The 23,718-nt window shown below is 46.8% G+C and overlaps 1 protein-coding gene across 1 annotated transcript in view; it reads left to right on the top strand.

The window, feature by feature from the left end:
• The window catches only part of EEIG1 (estrogen-induced osteoclastogenesis regulator 1), a 35,569-nt gene extending 11,851 nt beyond the window's left edge, over positions 1-23,718 (top strand). Inside the window, exons 2-11 of the mRNA XM_082295039.1 lie at positions 7,728-7,848; positions 8,176-8,205; positions 11,744-11,860; positions 12,348-12,394; positions 14,896-15,050; positions 16,173-16,277; positions 16,525-16,714; positions 16,894-17,015; positions 18,105-18,174; positions 19,066-23,718. Coding sequence (XP_082151165.1) covers positions 7,728-7,848; positions 8,176-8,205; positions 11,744-11,860; positions 12,348-12,394; positions 14,896-15,050; positions 16,173-16,277; positions 16,525-16,714; positions 16,894-17,015; positions 18,105-18,174; positions 19,066-19,111 — 1,003 coding nt within the window. The 3' untranslated portion in view covers positions 19,112-23,718. The remainder of the gene's footprint in view (positions 1-7,727; positions 7,849-8,175; positions 8,206-11,743; positions 11,861-12,347; positions 12,395-14,895; positions 15,051-16,172; positions 16,278-16,524; positions 16,715-16,893; positions 17,016-18,104; positions 18,175-19,065) is intronic.

Genomic DNA, 23,718 nt, shown 5'->3' with positions numbered 1-23,718 from the left:
ATGGAAGTAGGAGTTGGTGTGGTGACTCAGTGCATGATGAGAGTTCAAAAAAAGCAAATGCGTCTTTCAGCATTTAATATGCACGTTATTACCGACTTGTGTTTTAGTAACCGAGTCATCTATCCAGTTATTCCTTTCTTTACGCTTAAGAGTTTGGTGGTTCTTTGCTTGTGATGTTTTTGCTGCTGGCACACATCCCTGGCCTCAGACCAAAAAGAGCTTGTGCTCTGTAGATGTGGCAAGAAGTCCTTGGATATGTGTTGCTTTGGGTTGGCCTGCCTTCTGCACAGTGTGTAACAATAGCTGTATTGCACAGCATTTACTGTTACACTCCCTTCTTGGATTTGTTTTCCTGATGTCCAGCTTTTCTTCTTTGCTTCAAGATGACAGAATGTAAATTACAAATACCTTAAAGCACAGTGGCTCTGCCAGGCATGTCCCATCTTTAAAGTGCCACGTACCCATCCCTTGCTGCTTGCAGCCAAGTCTGTTAGAATTATTTCCTCATGCCTTCTCCCTGCTCCACCCTTGCTTACCCTTCCAAAACTCATCTGACTTGTTCTTTAGCTTAAGTTCTAAAGGGTCATTTTTCTGTGACTTGCTTTCTCCATTTGGCACAATTTTTGTTCCCTTATGCAGGTTCTCCTGTAGCACTTGGTCACCAGCAGCATGTGATTTTTTTTAATAACCTCCATTGTTTCATTTCTCATAGTATTTTTAACGTAGTTCATGTTAGGAGGAGCTTTATAGTTTTAAGATTTAGATACAAGGAATGGTTGGAAATATTTCTTCTGGAATAACCCCCAATGGTTTGAGAAGCCCTGAATGTACTGGAGAGCCTGGCTACCCAGTGCAGTGATCTGGAGCACGTGGGCTGCACTGCACCGGAAAGCTCTTGCCTATGGGACACAGTGCATGAGGCGCAGCATTTCATGTCTGTCACTTACAAAAGACACGTCTGGGTTCATGTGACTGGAGTCCAGACGTAACTGAATTACTTGCAGAGAAACTGTTAATACCCAACTAGGAATGCTTACGCTGGAAGGTTTTGTTCTGGTGATTGACTGACTGCCACCCCTGTTCTCCAGGAGGGATTATCACTCCCTGGCTTGTACTGGTGGACCTTTATCAAGATTGATCACTGCCTTGGAGGGAACTGTAACACACAGTTCCAAAGCTGTGCTTTACAGAAATAGGCTTCTTCTGGAAATAAGGTTAAAGCCATAAAAAGTCAATACCTTGCCTGCTAGATACCAGTTTAGTCCTAAGGATGATTTCTAAATCATTCTTTGAATCTTGTTTTTATTTCACGCTCGCCTCATTTTTTTTGCTCCGGTTCTTTCCTCAGCTGCCTTTCACATACTTGGTGCTGTCGTCATCATCCCCTGTCCCCCAGTGAAGCCTCCTTGACTGTTCGTTACCTTGGTTTCTCAGTTGTGACTGAGGTTTCTTCCATTAGCTTTTTGGTTTTTTTCCTGTACATTTGCCATTAATCCTTTTTCCTGTATTTGTCTCATGTCCAGTCAAGTAGGGATTAAGCAGCCTGTGCTCTTAACAGCGTAAGTGGAATCTAATTTCCTGAGCTGACTTTCCCCTACTCTTCCTTTCCCGTTCACTCTTCCCCACCTCCCCAGCTGCCAGTGAACAGCAGAAGTGGATGTATGTCCATCTCTGGCTGTGAGGTAGAACTGAGACAGCAGGTGAAGCCCTACAAAAGTTTTGGAGCTTGCCTTGTTCCCCCTGAAAAATGCTGGGTTGTGCAATTGCTTCATTCTGAAAGCATTGGCGTACACGTTTAGCATTTTGAGAGCCTTTACATATCACTGCTCTGGTGCAAATGAAGAACTAATCAGGTGTAAAATGGTGCCACAAGGGAGGTGTGGGTAGGTGTCCTTCTTCACCATGGGCCCTTGGAATCGGTTTTCTGGGAGTTCAAAAGTTAATTTTGCGAGTAGGTGGTAGATGCAGTGACCTTACTGCTGAACCCTTGTTTAAAACACTTGCAGTGAAACATCCAAATAAGACTTGTTTCAAATGACAAAGGCTTGCTTAGTTCTCTCAGTAACACAGTCTGCATCATCTGTCTCTGAGCCATTTTTCCATCATAACTGCTCATGTCTACTGAACAACAACTAGCACTTGTCAGCTGGAGAATACGGGGTTGTTTGCAGAGGGAGACGTCCAGCTCCTTGGGTTGGCAGTTGTTCTGGCCAGTGATGTAAGCTCAGGCACAGCAGAGTAACTTCATTGTTGGGAGTTCCCTGCAGCCCTTGCAGTGCTTCTGCTCAGGGAAGACCTGAGCAAAACCCCTCTGTGTAGACTTACAAAGCAGGTGTCCACCTCTAGGTTAAACTAGGATTTCATGCATTGTGTATCCAGCTAGTTTTTATGATTCTGTATGATGTCCCCCAAAGGATATGGTGGGTCACTTCTCATTCCTGGGATATGTTTCCACTGAGCTTCCCAGCACCTATTGCTGCATTGTGTTTGCTTCTGCTTTCCTACCTGTGTTTGGCCTCCATGAGCTTGACAACAACATAAAACAGATCATGGCAGCCCTAAGCTTTACTGATGTGACCTGTTCCTGTGCTGTCTGCCCACAGTGCATCCCACTCACTGTGGATTTCTCTCCTTTTCCTTGCCAGGCATCTGGATGGCAAAGCCTCAGAGCTGCATTTTTCTTTAATAGTGTGTATAATGCAGTGAAGTGCCCTGTCCTAAGCCCATTATTTGAAGATACCTGCAGGTTCTGGATTGTAAATCTAAACCAGCTAATGGCTAAATGAGGACTTGCTTTGTATTGCATATGTATGTTCACCCACTTCTGTAATGCCTGTGTTTTACAGGCAGTGATTAGGCATTGTTTGTAGCAGGACCTGCTGTGTTAGTAGGATAGGATATATTTTGGTGTGCTGTGAACGCTGGGGTGTGAATACTGGTTCCTGAGCATCTTAGAAAGTCAGTTTCAAAACAGGCTTTTCAGGAATTTTTCCTTGCCCATACCAAAGGTCTCTCCTACAGCTTTGCACTGGAAAACCTGGTTAAAATAGTAACTGTCTTCTCTGGAGCAAAATGCAGGATTGTTCCAGGCTTTGCCAAGCTAAGGGAATGTCAGTGATTCTGCTCTAATTCAGCCTTTGGAAGTGCTGGGGATTAGATGAAAATGTTTTAACAGTGTCTCTGCAGATGAAAGCAGAGCTGTGTAAAGAAATGATGTAGAAGATTCCTTTCAGTTGCAATCTGCTGAAATAATGTGAATTTTTGTTTCTTTATCCCTCTCTGTGATTGAGGGGATTGTACCTGCGTTGCAGGGGTTGTGTTCCCTTACTCCTCAAAAGACCCACTGCTGGTGGGTGTCAGGGCCCCTTGAAGGGCTGTTTTTCATTGCACTTAAAAGTATCTGAGCTGGGAGTTGGCTTGGCAGCCTCTTTAAAATGGTTTTATCTCTCCTGTGTCTTAACAGATAAGGTGCTGCTGCTCCTGCTGCAGTGGTGAACCAGGGAGGAGGGTGCAGAGGACTAGGTCTGCTGCAAGGGGGATTAGTTCTGCTTGAAGGCTCTGACACAGATCCACATCTCAGAGGGGGAACAGTGAGCATGTGGACTGAGCATCAGAAATAGGAAAGCTTACCCTTCCCCTCTGTGTAACAAGCAGGAGTAAATCTGAATAAGAAGCTCTTCGTGTGTGCTTATCTCTATACTGTCTCACTGAGCCTGAGGTTTTCCTGCGTTTGCCCCTGCGCATGAAACATCAGACTGAGACACACTGCTCTGCTGAAACATTTGATCTTAAAAACTATTTTTTCTTGCTGCAGCCCTTCCAGTAAGGCTGTGACCTTTTTATGACACACTGTCTTATGTGTGACAACTGCCATAAAGTAAGATTGAAACATCTGCTTTTCTAAATGCTTCAGCAAGGCAAAAGTGTTTCAGCAGGTGGTGTGTTGGAAGGTTGATACCCACAACTCAGCTCTGAGTCTGTAAATAGAAGTTTTAATCTCTGCTCTAGTGTTTCATTAGCTGGGTTTTCATGTGGGAAAGAGGTTCACAGTAGCCCAAGGTAGCATGGGTTGTATACGTGGCTTTTTTCTAGAAGTGTTTGCTTTACCAAGTTGAATTCAGAGTGAGCCCTGTGGCTTTCTGTAACAGTGCTAGTCTGTCCATGGCACTAAAATCATGGTTGGGAAACCTCTCTTCTTTAAGGTCTGTTTGTTGTGTGTTTTTCTGCCTGTCTCCAGAGCTGTGTGTGAGATCTGAACCCAAAGTGGCCTTGGAGGCTTCCCTGAGTTCACTGCTGCCTCTCCAAAAGCAGGTAAAGCAGTGGGTCCCTGCTGTGCATCGTTCCTATTACTTGAATTCTCACCATGCTATGGTGAAGCATCTTCCAGCTGCTCTTTTTTCTGGTAAATCTTCTCTCGAGGGGTGGGATGGTAGATGAGGAATGCAGAAAACTGTTCCTCAAGCTGGAGGTGGATGAGCAGCTCCAGGATTAAAAGAACTCAGGAAGCTCTTTCCAAAATTCCACTTTTCACAAAAGCTGACACAGGATTCCACTGGTTTATTCTGAGGAGGTATATTTAGGTCTGGAAAGAGTAATTACACAGCTTTGAATAAGTCTGAAGTCAGAAGAGGGCAAAGCTTAGCTTGGCAGGGATTCAACCTTCTGGGAGTCTTTTTGCAAAATAATACAGACAGCTTTTTTAAAATAAAACTTCTGAAGACCCGTTGAATTGGCATCTAGACCTGGCATTGGTCTGAACTATTTCTGGTTCTCCAAATACAGAGTAAAACTTAAAATTAGACACTTCTGGTTTTAAGCTGTTCGTTTCTGCTTTACTTTTAGTTGCCTTGTGATTAGGATGGAAGAAAACGCCTCTCGGTGCAGCCCTCATCATGCTTCTTGGGTGTTTTTTTGTTTCTGTATGATGGTTCCTAATTGTACATTAGAGAATATTCCAGGGATAAATACAAAACCGCTCATCATCTGAGTTCTCCTTCTTTTTGTCCCTATTTTAGTGTTCTCTAATTACCAGCCGAACGATAGCTTGAAGGGAGGTGGATAGGCAAAGCCCATTGCTTCTCCACTTGCCATCTTTTGGAAATGTGGAACTAATTTTTTAGAGTTCATTTTGAAACAATAGAGTTGTTGCTTGCTTGCCTAATGATACAGACCCAGGCCTCACCCTTAAAAAAAAAAAAAAAAAAAAAGGTTGAAATTCATTATTGAATTACTGAAACTTGTGACTGGAAAGCAGCTCTGGATTTTGTCTTACCATTTTGTCTTATCAACTCCTTCTTGCCCTGTGCCGACTGTTCCAAAGACATAAAAACCCCATGCTATGTGTGCACCTGCAGCTCAGGTTCATTATTACAGTGCTGTGGGTAACATAACACCCCCAAATCCTTTTCCTAATCTCTTGCACTGTGTAGTATCTACAGCAGTTCTGGAAAGCCAATGTACATCCTTAATAAGAAGTAGAATGTCTGTTAGAGGAGCTTACGCTAAAGGCAAATTAGCTATGGAGCTCTTTATTGCTAATCAGTACTTTTTACCACGATTTGAAGTAATTAGCCTTCACTGGACTTAGCAGCATCCACCAGATGCTTAATCATGGCTGCATTGTAAAACAAGCAAGAACTCCTGAGTAAGGAAACTCTCATACTGGTGCAGCCTGTGATCCCACTGATGATCCTGCAGCTGTGGGAGCTGAGCATATGCTCTGAGATCTGGGAGCTGGAGCTTAGTCCCATGAATGCTCTCGTCTGGCAGGAGTTAGAGCTCCTACCAGGGCTGGGAACAAGGTGTGCACCAGTGTGCTGCTGTCTGATTGAACATCTTTCACTTGTAGCTGCCTTCTAGTATCCACTTGGAGCTCTGGTGTTGGTAGTAGCTTTAGCATTAGCCTTGCTTTCTAGAAAATAGCAGTTCCTTTTCAAAGGTGACTAATGCTGCTAAAATATTCAGTGTTTCCTGCATCCCCCTGTACCTGCCTTGTCTTCCTGAAGCACGTGTTGATAGGTGGTTTTCCATTCTGTTGCATACCTTTTCTCATCTGTATCTTGAGTCTTTCCTTCCTTCAGGTCATTTAAGATGCCTATTATTGAGTCAGGTTTAAGGCATATTTGAAATGCCACACACCTAATTTGTCAGGCATGGTGAATATTTTATTACAGGTAAAACCTTTTTAATCCCTCTGGATGTGTTTCTTCTCCTGTCTGAGAGAGCTGGGGTGAGTTGAGTGGAGTAATGAGAACCAGATCTCATCTTGAATTAATAATCCCAGATTCAAAGGTAATTTTGGCACTTAGATGTCTCACTTTTTACTGACTTCAGTAGTGAGCCTGAGTTCTGTCTGGAAGGGCTTTAAGTTCTCTACCTTGAAGGAATTGTTGCCTTCTGTTTTCTCCTGTTTTAAACAGGGATGATCAGCCTTTATCTGCATTACAGAGGATTACAGGTTTCAGTTGTTTGTCAAGTACTCCTTTTCTGTTCTGTTCTCTGTGTCTGCCTTGGCTCGTACATTTGGTCCCACAGAATGTCTTGGAGGACTAGCAGGGAGCTCCTGGCTTAGGATCGAGTCCCTGGATCTGTCCCATTGGGCTCACCTCAAGATTGCCCTAATGGCAGTGTGAGCTACAGCTTCTTCCCCTTCCTTCCTGGGTGTTGAGACACTACCAAGGCTGATCATTGTCCCCTTTGCCACCAATCCATCTGGCTTACACCATGCCTGGGTCAGATGGTGGGAAGCCTCCCTTTCCCTGCTAAAGCAAACAGTTTATCAGCTGCCCTTGCCCCTTTGTCCTGTGCTAGGAGGAGAGATAAGAGTCAAACTTGCTTGCTCACAGTTGTCAGCAGTGCCTTCCCTTCCTCCCCCTGGCCTCATTACTCTGAGAACTGAACTGGCTGAGGGCCAAGCTCTGAGCCATAAATGGATCAGGTCCTGCAGAGGCTCAGTAGGAAACCAGAGCCCCATGGAAGGACCCACACACCTTGTTTCCAGGATCCTTTGAACCAGCCTCCTTGGAAAGGTGAAATCCAGCTTCCCCTGAGGGCTGTGTGGAAGCCAGAGCTGTACCTGAAGTGATTCCTGCACTCAGGAAGGCTTCTTCTCTTCCTCCTTCTCCACTCACCCTGAAGATCAGGGTGGTCTGCTTAGAAGCTGTGCAAGCAAAACCACCTCTTCCCTGGCTGAACCCCTGCAGGATTTGAAGCGCGGTGTTTGCTTGGTGTGGCCCTGTCTGCCTGCACCACGAGCATTACCACATGCGTTTTTGTCCTCCTTCGAGCTGGCCATCGTCACTGGCTTAGTCCCAGCCTGAGAAGCAGGGAAGGACAGGCCATCCAGGGCACGCAGCATATTTGCTGTGCAGGGGCTGTACAAACAGACATGCTGGAGGGAGATAAGCTTGTGAACCTTCAGCCCAGTTTGGGTATGGAGATTTGCTCCATCCAGGCCGGATGGTGAATGAGCTAAACCAGCTGAGCAGGAAATGTCAGAGAGCTTGTGAGAGTTTTAAAGGCAAATTCTGTTGATGAGATGATTAGTATTTCTGTAACCTGGGTTACAGGTTACCTGTATTGACTAGTGAAAAGCTTGATGCTAACACCTTTGTGTGGTGCAGTTTCAGGTGAACCAAGCTGTTGCAGAGGATCTTTACTTAATAGCTGATCTTGATTTGGCTTTGTACCTGTATTTGATTTTTTTTTTTTTTTTTCCATTCTCATAGAGAGGAAGTTCAGGAAAACTGTGTCCGCTGGAAAAAGAAATTCACATTTGTGTGTAAAATGAGTGCCAACCCTGCCACAGGACTCCTGGACCCCTGCATCTGCCGAGTGTCTGTCCGTAAGGTGAGCATCCAGCTTTGCTTCTGGCAGGTAGTACCACCAGTAGTGTATTGGCAATGGATTACTGGCTGCTTTTTGGCAGCAAGAAAAATTGCATTGGACTGTGGTGAGAAGGAAAGATTGTTTTGAGACAGGACATGCAGGAACAGAGCCTCCCTCTCCAGGAAGAGTCCTTGATGGAGGGTGGGAGCGACCAAGGTGGTGGTAACCCTTGAGAGAGAGGCTTGTGAATCCTGAGAGCAGATTCCAGGACTGAGTAATGACTTTTCCCCCTGTTGCCCCAGCACATATAATAGCTGCTTTTCCTGTTTATTTTGTCTCCCAATATAGGAGCTGAAGGGCGGAAAAACCTACTCAAAGGTAAGAGCACAGAAAGGGCAAATGTAGCAGAGTAATCATGGTCCTGTCTCCTGTTAGTGTTATACACCCATCAGAAACCAGTGGCTGCTGAGTGGGCCAATCTGGAGAGATGCTCATTGGTTCTTAGTTTAAGTCTGAGTTAAGAGATTTCCCAAAAAACTCGACTTTCTGGGACAGGATCCAGACTGCACTGGATGTGGATTTGAGATGGGGGTTGGAGAGATGATCTGTATGTCCTCAAACTTTGGGGAAGTTCTGAGTCAGATGTGAACTCTCTGGCTTCTGGCAGCATGTCTCTAATAAAGAAACAGACTCCAGTTCTGTTCTCCAGAGCACAGCAGCCAGCTGGGGCTGGAGCAGGCACCTCACTGCCTCGGTAGTGCAGGCAGGAGCCTACAGCAGAAATCACTGCCTGCCAAAGCACAGGAGACACCAAAGCAAAAGCCAAATGGATCAGCAGGGATCTTAGTCTTGGTTTCTCTTCCCCGCATTTTCTTGCCTGTGCTGTGGGACAGACAATGGGCCACCCCCTTCTCCTCTGCTGGGTGAAGAGACAATGTTGGCTTGGAAACTGAGGTCACACAGTACCCAAAATCATTTTTGTTTGAAAATGAGTCACTGTGCTGGTTTCTAATAAACAGACGCTCTGGTCACGCACAGCCATGTAAGAATTCCTTCTCATCAATGTCCTTTCTGAGGCCATGGAGGCAACTGGCTGTGAAGGGTGTACTGCACTAGCTCCTGTGTTCTGCTGTGCCAGGTGGGAGAAGGCAGTGTGGCTGCCCACATTGTTCCTTTTTTGTTGCTAATTAGGACATGGTCTCTAGGGCCATCAGTTTCTCTTTCACTAAATTCACACTGTGGGGAAGTTATTCATTCTGCAGAACTGCATGTCCAGGGAGAGCAGCATAGCTGGAGGAAGAGACATAGTAAGTGCATCAGCCTATGCCGCCTGCAATGTCCATCCTCAAGCTTTCAACAGGATTTGGAAAGGCAGAGTTAAAGGAAGCCTGAAAGCACATTTCTATGGTGGAGTTAACCTGAAGAGCTTATTCAGGTCATGTTCTAACCTACTTCCTTTTCGCTCAGTCTCCAGTTGTGTTTAGTGGCATTTAAAAGAGACTGATTTTCTCCAGCCCAGAGCTGGAGACCAAATCTCAAGTACTTGTCATCTCTTGGGCTAGTATCTTGCTGGGTCTCCTGTGAAGAAGACAGACGTGTTCTCCACGAGGGTGATCTGAAGCAGCTCAGAAATGAGGGATCCCACAACAGACAGAGTGATTGCAGTCTTGCCCTGTGGACCAGGCTTGTTCCAGGCAGGTCCTTGTGATGGAACTGATTTGGGCTTCCTAATGTTTCTAGCAGAAGTCTGTGGTGCATGTCCATGCAACTATTTTCCTATTTTACACCATGACTCCCCACCTCTTTAAACTATCCTAATTCAGTTGAGAACTTCTCCCGTCATGGCAGCAGATGCAGAGGAAAATGAAACTTATGAATGCCCTCTGTACCTGGTCTCCTGTCAGCAGGGACTGAGGGTGATGGGGCTGTTTGTGCTCCAGGCAGAGTTTCCAGTGACTTGCACACCTTTGGGTTTGACGTGATTGTCACCTCGGTGTCAGGGGTGACAGAGCGGAAGATGACAGGAAGGACCGATAAAGCGGAAACTCTTTCCATGAGAAGAAACACCATCAGCTGGCTGGAAAACTGAGGAAACTATTCTGAAAGGTTATATCTGAAAACATCCTTTTGTTAAGGGATCTTTCCTCTATATACTGGGAGTCTGCTTCCTGAAAGAGCTTCTGACCTCAGCATACCATGTAGGTTCTCCCACACTCTGTGCTCCAGTATCGATCTCCTCTCAGAATTTAGTGCTGTGGTGGAGGAAGAGGGATTTGGGTTTGGGCCACCCCTGTGCTGTGCTGTTCTCCTAGTGTGGTGGTGCTGTGTCCTTGTCACAGTGATGGGTTACATCTCCCTCTGTGGCTTTCCTCTGTCCTGTTTATCTCTAAGAGATAAAAATTCACTGTTTTTTTCCTTATCTGTGAATAATTAACAAACGGCATAGCCCTTGGCTAGAAGAGACAGAGAAATTTCTGCAGCAAGGGCTGAAGAAACACTTGCATTAAATGGAATTCTTAAGAAGTGAGAAGAGAGGGTGAAAGGTTATTTTTTTCCTTCTTTTTTGCTGATAAAAGGTTCCCTCTCTATCCTATTTTTTTTCATTTGCCATCAGAAGTTCCCCTTTGAGAATGGGATGAAGGAAGCAGCTATATTAATCTTGCTGCTGTTTCCCCCTCAATCTTGTATCTTGAGCAGACTGTGGTTTAGACTCTTCACTTGGGATAGTGGGAGCCAGGGTTCCTCAGGCAGCGACTGTTTTGTGCTGTGACTATCTATCAGCTCCCTCAGCTGACAGAGGCACCACAATTCCTTAGTATGGTGCTACTGTTGGGATTCTCATTGTGTCATCCAGCTGTCAACAGCAGGGCAGAAGGGATGTGCTGCAGAGCACAGAATGACCTGCTGCTGCTCCACCTGTGCGCTCTGTTCTCCTGGGAGCTGAGCTGTTGTTGATGTGACGCAGATGTTCCACACCTGGATGTTTTGGCCAAATACGGAGTACAGCATGTCCTCCTGATCAGATGAGATAAGACTCAACTGCTTTCTATTCCTAAAGCTCTGCATAAAAGAAGCTGTAACTTTTCCTTTGAGACACTGTGTTAATACACCAGGGATTAGGGCAGGAAAACAAAGGTGCTCTTCATTGTGTTTTTATTTACTCTGGAGGGATCAGTGCCCTTTTTGAAAATGCCTGTGATCTTCAGCTTTGTCACCTTCCCTGTTTGCTTCCCATTTGTTAGAGAAGATTTGGAGAGCTCACAACTAAATCTCTCCAAATATTTCTCTTCCCTTCTGCCTGTCAAACATACCCCTTACTAGTTAAACCTTAGCAGTGTTGAGGAGGAGTGCTCCAGGAGCTGCCCAGCCCAGCAGCTGCCTCTGAAGGGCGAGGCACGGGCAGTGCCACATGGCTCTGGGCCTCCAGCTCTGTGCCCAAAGTCTCAGTTGTTTTTTTCAGTATGGTGTCACTTTCCCCTGTAACAATATCCTTTCATCTCCTGGTTCACATGCTCTACTGCATTCTGGGATGGCCCAATACAAAGACTGCCTTATTATGTTTGTGTATGTGTGATTCTGTTTTTTCCACATCGTTGACCTAGTGCCTTCCATGTCCTTGGTTATGCAATGGCTGCAGGCTGGTTAACACTGTCCTGGCCACTACTCTACACCCTTCCTCCATGTGGGCTTGGCTTCCTGAAGGCCTCCAAGTGTCCTTCTGTCTTGGGATTAGGAAGGTCACCCTGCCCATCCTCAAGAACAGGAATCTTCACAGCCACCACTCTGTGTCCTGGCTCCTGTTTCTGCCCTTGCTCACAGATGTGCTCTCTCCCTTTGGTCTGTGTGACACTGTGTATCCCTTTATGGAGTAACTTCTGTTCCCTCACCTTCCCCTCCAATGTTTTCTTGTCTACAGCTGGGCTTTGCTGATCTAAATCTGGCAGAATTTGCGGGCTCTGGATCCACTGTCCGTTGCTGCTTGCTGGAAGGATATGATACTAAGAATACCCGACAGGACAACTCCATCCTAAAGGTACAACAGCTAATACTTACACAGTAGAAATCCTACTCAGGACTTTGGGAAGATCAGAGAGCAGTGCCAGGCCTGAGAGAAGGTCCTGTTATGTACAGAGACAGGATTTTGCTTTTGTGCTGCTTGACTGACTTGGGAAGCTTCCCATTATCAAAGTTGCCCTTTGAAAATTCGGCATCGATTTGGCCAAGCAGTGACCCTTGACAAAGAAACCAGGAACGGGAGGGAGGGAGGGAGGGAGGGAGGGAAAAGGTTACGAGGCATTGTCAGAATGGCCCAGCTGGTGTCCTGCTGAACCACTGCACTTACTGATGCTAGGGATTTGGGACAGGGAGGAAAATACTTTGTGAAATCCCTGAAACTGATTTGCTTGGGAAAGGAGCTAGATCTTGCTGATGTTTACACCTAGCCCTTGACTTCCTGGCTGTTGTGAAGTGAGGAGCTCAGTGCAGCATGGCTAATGATGTGCCTTGTGTCCCCTCTCTAGGTCACGATCGGAATGTCCCTGCTCTCTGGGGACCCCTGCTTCAAAACGTGAGTTCCTGGGTGTACCCCATTCTGGGCAGACACTAAAATTGATGAAGAGAGGGGGAAAGATGCCCTTGATATTAGGAAGTACAGTAAAACTGGTTGAATCAGCCAGAAAAGTATAGCCAGCCTGTGCTGTTAATTGGTTTTGTTCTCTTCTCTGGCTTTCCCAGCTTGATTATTGCTGTGCACACTATTTTCCCTGCTGGTGCAGCTTAGGTTTTGGAAACCAGTAGATTTTGATTACAAACTTCATGTTTTGCCTGAAGGATAGAATTTCTCATGGCTCTGGGGTTGGTTTCACTGACCTCCAAGAGGAGAAAGGTCAATAAAGAAAACAGTCTTGGAAGTGGACATGCTTCAGTACATATTATGGGGGATAAAGGTCTCAGATTGAAACAGCAACAAAAATACTTCAAGGCTGAATCACTTTGATTTTTTTTTTTTCTACAGGGCTCACAACTTATATTAATTAGCAGAGAAATTGCAGTAATGTGGGGGGTTTTTTTATGCATAATGATAGGAAAGCATAAGTACAGTTAGGCTGTGGAGCAGTTTTGCTGCTTAAAGAATTGTTGGTGAATCAACTAAGAAATATCCTGGCCACATCTTCCCTCACACTACAGTGCAGTATCACAATCCCAGCCCTGCTGTGGTGTGCTGGAAGGTGTGTGACTACACAGCGGGGCTGCCACGCACCCAAAGGAATATTTCATGTTGCCTCCCAACAGTATGAGAGAAAAAAGCTTTGCCTTGAGGCCAACTCTTGTAGCAGTTGTATTCTGGGCTAAAAGGTGTGAGCTAGCTTGAAGTGTATAAGTTAGCTCAAGTTCTTGTTAAAAATGCTGCATACTTTTTGGTAGGTTTGTTTTGTGAGTGGTTTTTCATAGTGCTGCAGCATCTTCTGGTATTTTTAAACCCAAAATCAGTGTCATCTGATTCTGAAGAATTTCTGCTTCAGAAGGAAGTGTAATAAATAAGTTTTTAATATCTTAAACTGTAACTTTATAGCAGTAACAGATGTTTTAAATCTAGGGCACTAGGATGTCTGGTAATAATGTCTGACAAAATACCTGTTGCTCCTTTGCAATGGAAGCAAGTCCCACTGTTAGAATGCCTGAAAATTACACAGAATAGGATATAAATATCCATTTAATGTAAGTAGATTCAGTCTGAAGGTCAAACCTCCTAATTTTCTTAAAGGATTTTTGCAGTCATTCCCACTTTTCTCTTTTATGTTGATGATGTGCAAATATCTAAAAATAGAAGCTTTGCATGTGGAATAGTCCTTGATCAGTAGAGCTTCTGGTAAATGACACTCATTAGAGGGGTAGGCAGGAATTATACTGTGCTGGGAAATCACTTCCAAGCACTGATTTTCTGCAGCAGTCCATGAACCTTCTCCTGCTGGGGTTGTTGGAAGGGGCAGAGCAGCTGAGCTGACAGACCAAGGGGCTGCTCCCACAGCTCCTGCAGGAACAGTTTGCTTGCTTAAGGTTGTAAAAGCCTTAAAAACCTGTGAAGGAAAGTCCCCAAAGCACCTGGGTGTATGCAAATCACTGATAACGTGATTAGGGAGTGTTTTTTCCTGGTGAGGGCATGCTCTGAGTTTCCTGGAAGCTTTATAGCCATTCAGCTGCCCACAATAAATATTCTCTCTCCCAAAATACTGCAAAGGTCCCCTCTCATGTAACATCTTCCCTCAGAGCTCTGCATGAGACAAATAAAAGTTTTTATTTCTCACTCCTCACTTAAAAACCATAATACAATCCATTAGTTCTAGTTCAGACTTCAGGTTACAAGGAGGTTTGGGCTCCAACAGGAATATTCAGTTTGCCACGCTGCACATGCTGTGGCTTCCACCCAAAAGCACTTCTGGAGGAAGGGAGGGGGGCTCCAGGCACTCACAGCTCTGCCCTGCAGTCAGCATTTACAAAGCGATGTTGCGAGCTTGCAGAAAACCAGAAAAATAATTATGACGCTGGAAAAACACTTCCATTTCACTAGAAAGGAGTTTAACAGTCAGTTAAAAAAGGGAAAGGTTATTTAACTGTTGTAAAAGTGCAATAGGGGGACTGGGTTGCTGGGATAAAAGGTTTCATTTTGGCCAAAGAGGTGTAGCAGAAAGGAAGCTGGAATTGAGAGTGGGACAACAGCAAACTGGTTCCTGTTTGTGAAGCCAGCTGGCCAGTGGACACATGTTGGCGGGGAAGGGGCAGCTCTGGATGGTGTCCTGGAGGACAGTGCAAGTTCTGAGCCTGTTTGTCCTGTATAAATGAATGAATGGTTCCTTTTTGCCTTGATTTACCTCAAAAACATGATTTTTCTTGTAATGCAGTCCAAGGTAGGGAAGATACCAGTCTTGGATGTAGGAAAACAAAACCTAACATCCCATTTGAGCTGCTGTTTAGAGCTGCCAGCTTCCCCCTGCTGAGAAAGGTGGGGTAGGCAGAACGATGCCTGCTGCCTGCCTGGCAGTCTGTAACCTCCTTCCCTTCTGATGACAGGCCTCCTTCCACCGCCAAATCCATCACCATCCCGGGGCAGGACTCTACCCTGCAGCTGACCTGCAAGGGCGAGGGAACCACCAGCAGCAGCAGCAGTTCCTCCACAATTGGCTCCCTGCGCCAGACCAAGCCAAGAACTGCCATTCTCAGCTCAGGTCTGAATGCCTACCCTGGAGCCGTGCAATGCATGGCTGTGCCTGGACACTCCTTTGTTTTTCCCAGCAGTTGCAAGCACAGAAACTCTTTAATTTTTCATGTGTTCCCGTACCCATCCTCAACCCCATTGCTCATTAAGAATATTGAGAATAACAAAGCCATCTAAGTGTAACTGAGGAAGGTAGAATATTTGCTACATCCATATTTCTGTTAGCGGAGATAAAGCAATTTGTTCTTTTTGCTGGGGATTTGATAATTCATGCACTGCACTCATCCCTGCTTGCCACTGTGTTCAGTGACACCATTGTTCTGCGCTCAGCCATTCTGTTGCTTAGACTTACCTTCTAGAAAAGTTCCTCTGAAGGTTTTAGAGGTTGGTTTAAGGTCTAGTGGCCTTGTTCCAGCTGCTGATGCAGTTCTTTGGCTTCTGTATGAGCCTGTTTTCAGGGGCACTGCATTTTCACATCAGTTTTTTTCCTTCCTAGCACATTCCAAATGTGCAGGCAGATACACTCCACCAAAATAGCACTTGAGTCTCATCACTTCAGTGACAGAGCACAGGGTGCAAGTGGTGGTGTTAAAAAGCTGGCTAGTGTGTTACATTTGTGCACTCCCAGATAAGCTTCCTGCAAGAGAGAGACAAGCAGGGCTAGCAAAGGAGCAGAGGTTATGAAGTGTCTGGATCAAATTCAGAGATTATTTAAATGGTACAGGCTCTCTCACAAGTAATAGAAAGGGACAGGTAGTAACAGAAGCACCCAGAGGTTGTAATACTTCACTGCCAGTGGCCATCTGATGCTTTCTTGGTCTTAGCTTGATGCTTGTAACCGTGGATAGTTTCACACACTACTTGTCCTTCTAGATGCTACAAGCCTGAGAGATGTTTGTAAATTCACCTGCTGGATAGAAATAGTGATAAACTTGATAGAGAAGCTCACGGTGGTCTTCCCTACTCCCTGGGTGTTTGTAAGCCCTGTGCTGGCCTGTACAGCAGGGCTCTGCCATCAGACTTGCCCTTTCCTTGATCTGTCATCCCAAGATCAGCCTCCACTCCCAGCTGATCAGTGCACCATGCACTGGCTTGGTTATGGTGTAAGCAGTGTCCTCTTGTTCCTTGGCAGGTGTCCCAGAAGAGCCAGATCAGAACCTGTCCAGCCCAGAGGAAGTTTTCCACTCAGGGCACTCGCGGAACTCGAGCTACGCCAGCCAGCAGTCCAAGATCTCTGGTAACCATTGATCCACACAGCTCTGCCAGCACTGGTCACATCCCTTTTCACTCCTGCAATGAGCTCCTGTGAGAGTGATTTGCAGCCATCTCTCTCACCCTGCTCTGTAATACCAGCCTCCTGTTCAGTCTCTGCAGATGAGCTCATAGATGTCTAAACCTCTGTGTGCAGGAGCAGAAATGCTGCTGTGAAGCTGTTCTGCCAGGAAGGGGAGCAGATGTGGTTTGTAATCCCTCTGTGTTGGCAGGTTACAGCACGGAGCACTCCCGCTCCTCCAGCATGTCTGACCTGACCCACCGCCGGAACACGTCCACCAGCAGCAGCGCGTCCGGGGGGCTCAGCATGACCGTGGAGTGTCCTGAGGGGGAGCGGGACCACAAACTGGAGAAGCCACCTCGCCCTCCCAGACCACCCCTGCTGCTGGACAGACCCTCCCGGTGAGTAATTGTGGAGCAAAGACCTTTCTCTGGGAAGGAGAGACAGAGCCTGCTCCTTTGTCTTCTGGCAGCAGTGGATCAGATTGTAGCCACTGAGGAGGAGACTGTGGCCAAGAGAAGGGGGACTGTGTATAGAAGTCTGTGTCTTGAAAGGCTGAGTAAGTTTTTCCTCCCACCAGGAGGAAAAAGGATTCAATGGAGAGTCACCCAACCCGAGTGGATGACACCAGGATCGACGCTGATGATATAGTGGAGAAGATAATGCAGAGTCAGGACTTCACAGATGTCAGCAATACTGAAGGTGAGAGGAGAAGTCTCAGAGGGGATGTCTGGGCTGTTCCTTTCGCAAGGCTGCCAAGCGTTTACAGTCAGATCTGATTTGCCATGGGCTCCCTTCTCCTTTTGAGAGCTATTTGCTTTCAGTGCTTGCTGGATGTTTCTGTGGTAGATAAACCACGTGGGTTTGAGAGCTGCACATGCGTTTACACATAGCACTTGCTGCTGTTCCACTCGTGACAGCAGAGATTGAATAGTAGCTCAAATGAGCAGGGAGAGAGAGGAAAAATACTGATTCTCAGTGCAGTGGAAATGAGTTGCATCAGCTGTCTGCACTGCTCTAGTGGCCCTCGTCCTGGGTCAGTATTTATCAAAAGAGGAGAGCACAGCTGGAGGGGGAACAGCACATCTCTACAGAAACATGGGTTACCATGTGCTGGTGATCAGGTCTGTCAGAGTGCTTAAGAAAGGGTTTTCTCCATTGCAGTCACAGCATCTGTTAGGAGAAAACTAATAATATAACTGCATTTGTTTTCACTTTCGTTTTCCAGTTTAGCATGGAAATCAATCTTTGACTTTATCTGAGATTTTCTGTTAAGTTTTAAACTTGAGCCTAGCTTGTTATCTGTGCTTCATTAATTTACCATTAATCACCTTAAATTGTTGCACATGGTAGCACTCTTATCATATGAGGATTTACACCTCACTTAGTTAAAACTAGACTGAATGCAGCTGCCTCTCACTAGCAGAACAGGCCGAGTTTCTCCTCTAGTGACTCTACAAAAGCAGTGTGAGGCCCCACATCTCATCAGTTCAGATGTGTATAAGCTGATGGAGAACTTGCATCAATGGAATTGCCTTTAAAAAGGCAGCTGGAGGAATAAGACTGAATTAATACCTCTACCTTTATTCTTCCAAAGCTTCATGTTGGCGAGGCTCCCTTTTGGAGCAAGGAGATGAGTTCCCAGGGGCTCAATGACTGTGGGAACACCACCAGAAAGTGTGGACGTGCTGAGACACAGTTGTTCCATGCTGATTGTGTGTCTGGAAGGGGAGTTCCTGGCAGCCTCGGTAGTTCTGGATTGTGATGTCTGTGTTCCTTTTCTATCTGCAGACAGTAACCTGAGGTTGTTTGTGAGCAGAGATGGAACAACTACGCTGAGTGGTATTCAGCTGGGAAACAGGTAGGTTGCCCAAAAGGTTGGCAGACAGAGGGGCTCCAGAGAGATTAGTGAGCTTTGTACCTAGGAAACTTCCACTTTTTGCTACAGGAGAGATTTCTAAACATCATGTGCTGCATGGTGGCTTTAATCCCACATTAATAGCCCTGGGATCCCTTTGGTGGCAGGCTGCAGTTGCACTAGAGTATGAATGCAGTTCTCAGCAGGAGCTCAGAGGGATAATGGGATCCTGGTTGTTAGACCCAGGAACAGAAGTGAGTGAAAGGACAAAATGGTAGAGGCTGGTTCCCGTTTGCTCCTGAAGGAGGGAGCTTTGCCTTCTGCTGGCCTGCAGCAAAACTGTGGCAGAGTGGGATTTATTGTCTCTTTTCCCTGCCTCTTATTGTCCCTTTTCTCTGCCTCTTCCATAATCATCCAGGGCTTGTTCTCTCGTGAAAGCCTTCTGGAGCAATAAAACTTCTTCTTGCCACTATAGCTCTTAGTACAGCTCCTGGCCAATTGCGTTTGAGGCGTTATTGCACCTCCTCAGTTGAAGTAAAACCAGCAATAATGGTAATGCAAAGATGTATCAAGTTAGTAACAAAACTGGGAGCATAGTAAAGCCAGGCACACTGGCTCTTTTTTCTGGATAGGATACTCCCCCTTTTTTGTGTCCTTTAGATGGATTCGTGTGTCACACCCAGCTCTCTCCAGTGCTGTATTGCTGACTTGCCAAGTCCCTGTCCTCTCAGTGCTCCAGGGACTGACTTTCCACAAGGCTGACTGGTTACTGGCAGTGGTTTGTGTGAGCTTAGAAGATGATGTTTGAGAGTGGAGAGCTCTGAATCAGGACTTAGTTGCTCAAAATGATTGGAAAATAACCTGCCCTCTTCATCTCCCCCTTTGCCTCCCCAGGGTCTCATCTGGAGTTTACGAGCCAGTGGTGATTGAAACCCACTAAATGTGAAGAACAGGGTAGAGCTGCTGGACACAGGCCCCCTACCCAGTCCGCTGCCACATGGATGCCAACCTTTACCTCTCTTCATGCAGCATTCCAGAAGGGATTTCTCCATGCCCCTCTCCATATGTTTGCACTGCAGAACCACTCCAAGACCACTCCAGAAACATGCACTTTCCCTGCATTGGCATTGTCCTTCTCTGCTTGCTGGTCCTTCCAGTGCCTACCTTCCCCCTGTTCCTGCTCAGTCTGTGTGGCTTATCTTTGGGCTAGTCCCAGAGGATGTTGCTCATCTGCATCCCTCATTCCACCCATTCATTTGCAGCAGGGGACTTCTCAGCTTCTGTCTCCCCAGAACATTGGGTTATACCACTGTGAACTCTTCAGACCACTGGGGGTGGGGGAAACCATTCTAACCAAACCCAGAGCTGCTTGCTGGGGACACAGTGACATGGCCACTTGCAGGATGCTTTATCCATTGACTCTGCAAGGGAACATCACCTTCCAAGGCAATGGTTTTACTGAACAAGGTATACTGTGGGGTACACTTTGCCTTCCTACCCTCACATCCCCAGACAACATCTTCTCATAGGAAATACTTCCCAAAAGTGCATTTCAGAAAACTACTGCAATCTAGCTGGGAGTTGGTGAACGGTTAAATGCGAGTGCTCATCACACCACTGACTGCAGCAGCCCTTCCACTGCTGGGCATGGAAGGGGGTGTTCATCAACTAGCATTAAAGGGAGCACTTTAGAGGTTACAGATTTTACCTGGAGGAGGATTCTACTCACTATTCCAGGAGTATAATCTGTGTTTTCTGGACTGATTCATCAGATAGTCCTGTTGGAGCTTGGAATACAAAGCCTCTTTTTTTTTTTTTTTTTTTTTTTCTTGTTTCATTGGCTCAGGAAGGGAACTGCCCTTCTCAGACTGTGAAAAGAATCTCATCTGACAGCCCTTCCCTGGGCCAGAGCTGGATGCAGTTGACTGCAGTGGTCTCTCTGTTGTGGTGGTGATGTTGATTGCCTCTCTTGGCCTGAGCCAGTAAGGGATTTGGTGTTGCTTGGCCTTTCTTGCCATGTCAGCAGACATCTGTGCCTGAGCTGGTTCCTTCTAGGGCTGGGGAGAAGCTACTGTCTCTACCTTCAAGGGTAGAATGGGTGTTTGCTGCTGCATTAGCCACAGCAGCTGTTCTGACTTGCTCTGTGGTGAGTGAACTCTTCTGACAAGGCTTCAAACTGTTCTTTGGTTGATCTTTCAATTGCTCTTCTTTGGGTTTGGTTCCTGCAGTTGTTTGACACTTTTCCTTGCAGTGTGTGGCAGAGATGTCAATCCCTTTCAGCTCCCACTTGGAGATTCTCCTGGCAGCCGAACTGGCAGTGAGGATCTGGGCAGCCCCCGGCTGTAGGCCACCAGCAGGCTGTGCTTGCAGCCCTCCCTGTACAGAGCCCCTCAGCTGATAAGCTATTTCTGCCCATTCCTCTTTTGCCAGTGTACTGTGGTAGCACTCAGCAGCCGTGCCCTCAGAGCAATTCCACACTCCAGCACCTGGCTGTGAATCTGCTCCCCTCTGACACCTGTGAGTGTGTGCACAGGCACACACATTCTGTTCAGCAAGGAAAGACTTGTAACTGATCACGTTGCTCAAATTCTTAGTTATTGTAAAGCCTCTTTTCAAAGAAGGAAAAAAAGGGGGATTAACTGTGGTCCCTTTGGCCAGAATGCGTGCAGATGAGCTATTGGAAAAGGGAATCTGGCAGAATGAGAAACAAGGAATGAAAAGGTCTTGATTTAGTGGGTTTTTTACCCTTCTAGCTAAGGATGCTGCATGAGGAGGGTGCTCAGCAGTGGATCAGATTGTAGCCACTGAGGAGGAGACTGTGGCTCAGCAGTGTGGCAAAACTATACACTTGCTTACTCTGTTTTGATGGTTTCTCTCTGAGTCAAGAGGTTTCTTTCTGTGTTTGGACAGACCACTATAGGATATGCATCTTTTCCACCCTTTCCCTTCAAAGGGAATCTAAATTTGAATTAGGGTAAAAAGGGGATATAGACAACACCTTGGTTTGGTTTCATGTAGGGAAAAAGTGTTGGATCTTTTGAGACTGTCTAGAACAAAAGCTCTTTCACACTTGCTAGGTTTTCTTAATGGCGATCTCTTCTTCATTCAGCCTGGGTAGGTTTGGCACTCACTTGCAGGCTGCTGAGCATCCTGTCCTATTCCTGGGGTGCCCATGTCTGCAGGAAGGAGAGAACTGCTTGTCTTTCTCCCTCTCTGGAGCACTGCCAGAAAGCCAGGCCTGGCCTGACCATCTGCTCAGGTCAGGGTGAGGGCAGAAGGAGGCTCGGACAGCAGTGGCTGTTCCTGCCCTGTCTGTGGATGGTTGTGCAGAGCTGAGGGTCTGGCTGCACCCCAGGGGCCAACAAAGCCCCTCAGGAAATCAGATCCAACCATGACTTGAAAGGAGCAAACATAAGCCAGGAAAGAGGCCAAAACCCAGCTCACTTCTGCTGCTTTGCTTCTGTTCCCATGAAAAACAATGGCAGTCACTGTCAGAGCAGTTGGGATCCCAGGGCATTCTTGTGGCCTCCATTGGCAAGAGTCAGCTGCTCCGAGGCACTGGCAGCTTGGCCTGTCACAAAATCCCCAGTGGGACAGGGGGAGGAATATCTTTCCAGCAAAGCAAGAGGAGAAGCAGTTGAGCTTTTGAGAGCACTGGTCTCTTCTTCCCAGGCTGGCAGAGGCATAACCTGCTCCATCACATTGCTGTGGCCAACCTGGGCATGTCTTGGGCTTCTCTTCCAGTGGCTTGGCACATCACTGCTTGCACTTTTGATAACTGTGTCTCATAGGGTATTTCTTCCTTGTGTCCACGTTAATGACTCCACAGGTCCTGGTCTTTGTGTGGCTTTTTAGCTCTCCTGCCCCTGATTTTGAGTGAGTAAGTAGTCCTGGTCATCCAGCCTTGTGCAGCACAGTTGGGGCTGGGGCACCCGGAGCAGACCCAGAGGGAGGAAGGAGCAGTCTGCTCCTGTTTGTAGATCCCATGCAGAGCTCCTGCTGCACATCCAGCACAAGCAATGCCCAGCAGTCCTGAGGCAGCCGTGGACACCCGAGGTGGTGGCTGTGGGGTCACTTGTCCCACGCACTTGCTGCTGCCTCAGGAAGCTGCGTCTCACAAGCACTTTTTTCCTTGTGGCATTGCTGCTGCCTGTTCCTCGTTGGACTTTGAACATTTAAGAAGTGAATCAGTTTCCAGACCCAAACCGCTGGCTAGTTTCCTTGGGTTTTTCTTTTTTGTTGTGAAGTTTATGGAATTTTTTTTTTATACAAACCCAGCAGGCTGGTGTTTTTTGACTGCATTATTGTTTCATTGCTATTTTATTTCAGGGGAGCTGAGGGGGGGATGCTCTTCCCCACATTGTTCCCCTTCTCAGGGGATTCAGAGGTGGCTTAAACAAGTAAAAGGACCTTATTGGCAAGACTCTGCATCCCCTGGGTCTGATGCTGACGAGTAGGGCTGCTCATGCCTGGCTGGCCCTGGAGAGCAGAGCTGGCTCTCTGCTTCAGTCTCAGGATCAGGCAAAATGTGTGGACTCTGCTCTCCCAGTTTCTAGATGTTTAGTTGGTGGAAGCACATTGCAAAGTGTTAGGAAATTCAGTGTAACTTTTCTACTAACTTCTTTTTTTAAAACCAATATAAAACTGAGTGTCCAAAAGAATAGGCTTAGTTGTTAGTTGGTGAAGGAGATGGGTTTCAGCTGGAAATTGTGATGGGAAAAGCGGGAGAAGGATGTTGCTCCCTCATCATCATCTTTTGTATGGTCAGCACTTTAAATGGGGGCCTCGTGCTGTCCTGACCTTCAGAGTGATGGGCAGCAGGCGTGTGATTTCTCCCCCCCTCATTGCCACATCACTTTGCCCCCTACAGAAAGTTAACAAGCCCTTTTAAATGTTTGCTTCAGTTTTTAGAGGGTTCCGAACCAGGCGGAGGCCTGAAGAAATACGTATTTCATTCTCATCCGAATAGGAGGGGTTGACTTTTTATTTATTTTGTCGTTGCTGTTTCTTTTTAAGTGGGTGGCAGTGCAGCTGGTCTCTGTACTGCTGCTGGGAACCTCTGGGAAAACCTCACTCCAGGTACGCTAGAGCACCTCGGTTAAACCCCTCCTGGCGAGGGGCTCCCCCTCCCCTCCTCGCTGCCTTACCTGGGGGCTGCAGACCCCCCCTCCACCCTTCCTTGCCCCGTTTCTGCTGCCCCATCTGGTCTCTAGCTGAGTTCTTGCTCTGGTGACTGAGCCCTTTGGACAAGGCCAGTCCCCAGGGACAAGTTCCTACAAACTCTGCCTGGTCGCAGGTGTTTGTCCTTGAAAAGCCACTTCCTCGCTGCGGGGGGGGGATTGATGAATGCAAAATTCCCCCCACTTCCCTCCTGAGAGCTGTGTCCGTCAGCCCCCTCCTTGCGCCATCCGATCCCGCTGCCTCCACAGCGCCTCTGCCCCGCCGGGAGGCAGCGGGCGTGGAAACCTGGGAAATGAAAAGGAATTTGGATGAAGCTCTGAGCGAGGGATGCGGCTGAGCCTGGTAACTTGCCTCAAACACATGGAA

The sequence above is a fragment of the Coloeus monedula genome (genome assembly GCF_965178545.1).
Source record: "Coloeus monedula genome assembly, chromosome: 21".
In the NCBI taxonomy this organism is placed as follows: Eukaryota; Metazoa; Chordata; class Aves; order Passeriformes; family Corvidae; genus Coloeus; species Coloeus monedula.
The sequence above is the reverse complement of the archived record's forward strand: the minus strand, read 5'-3'. Positions and strand labels throughout refer to the sequence as shown.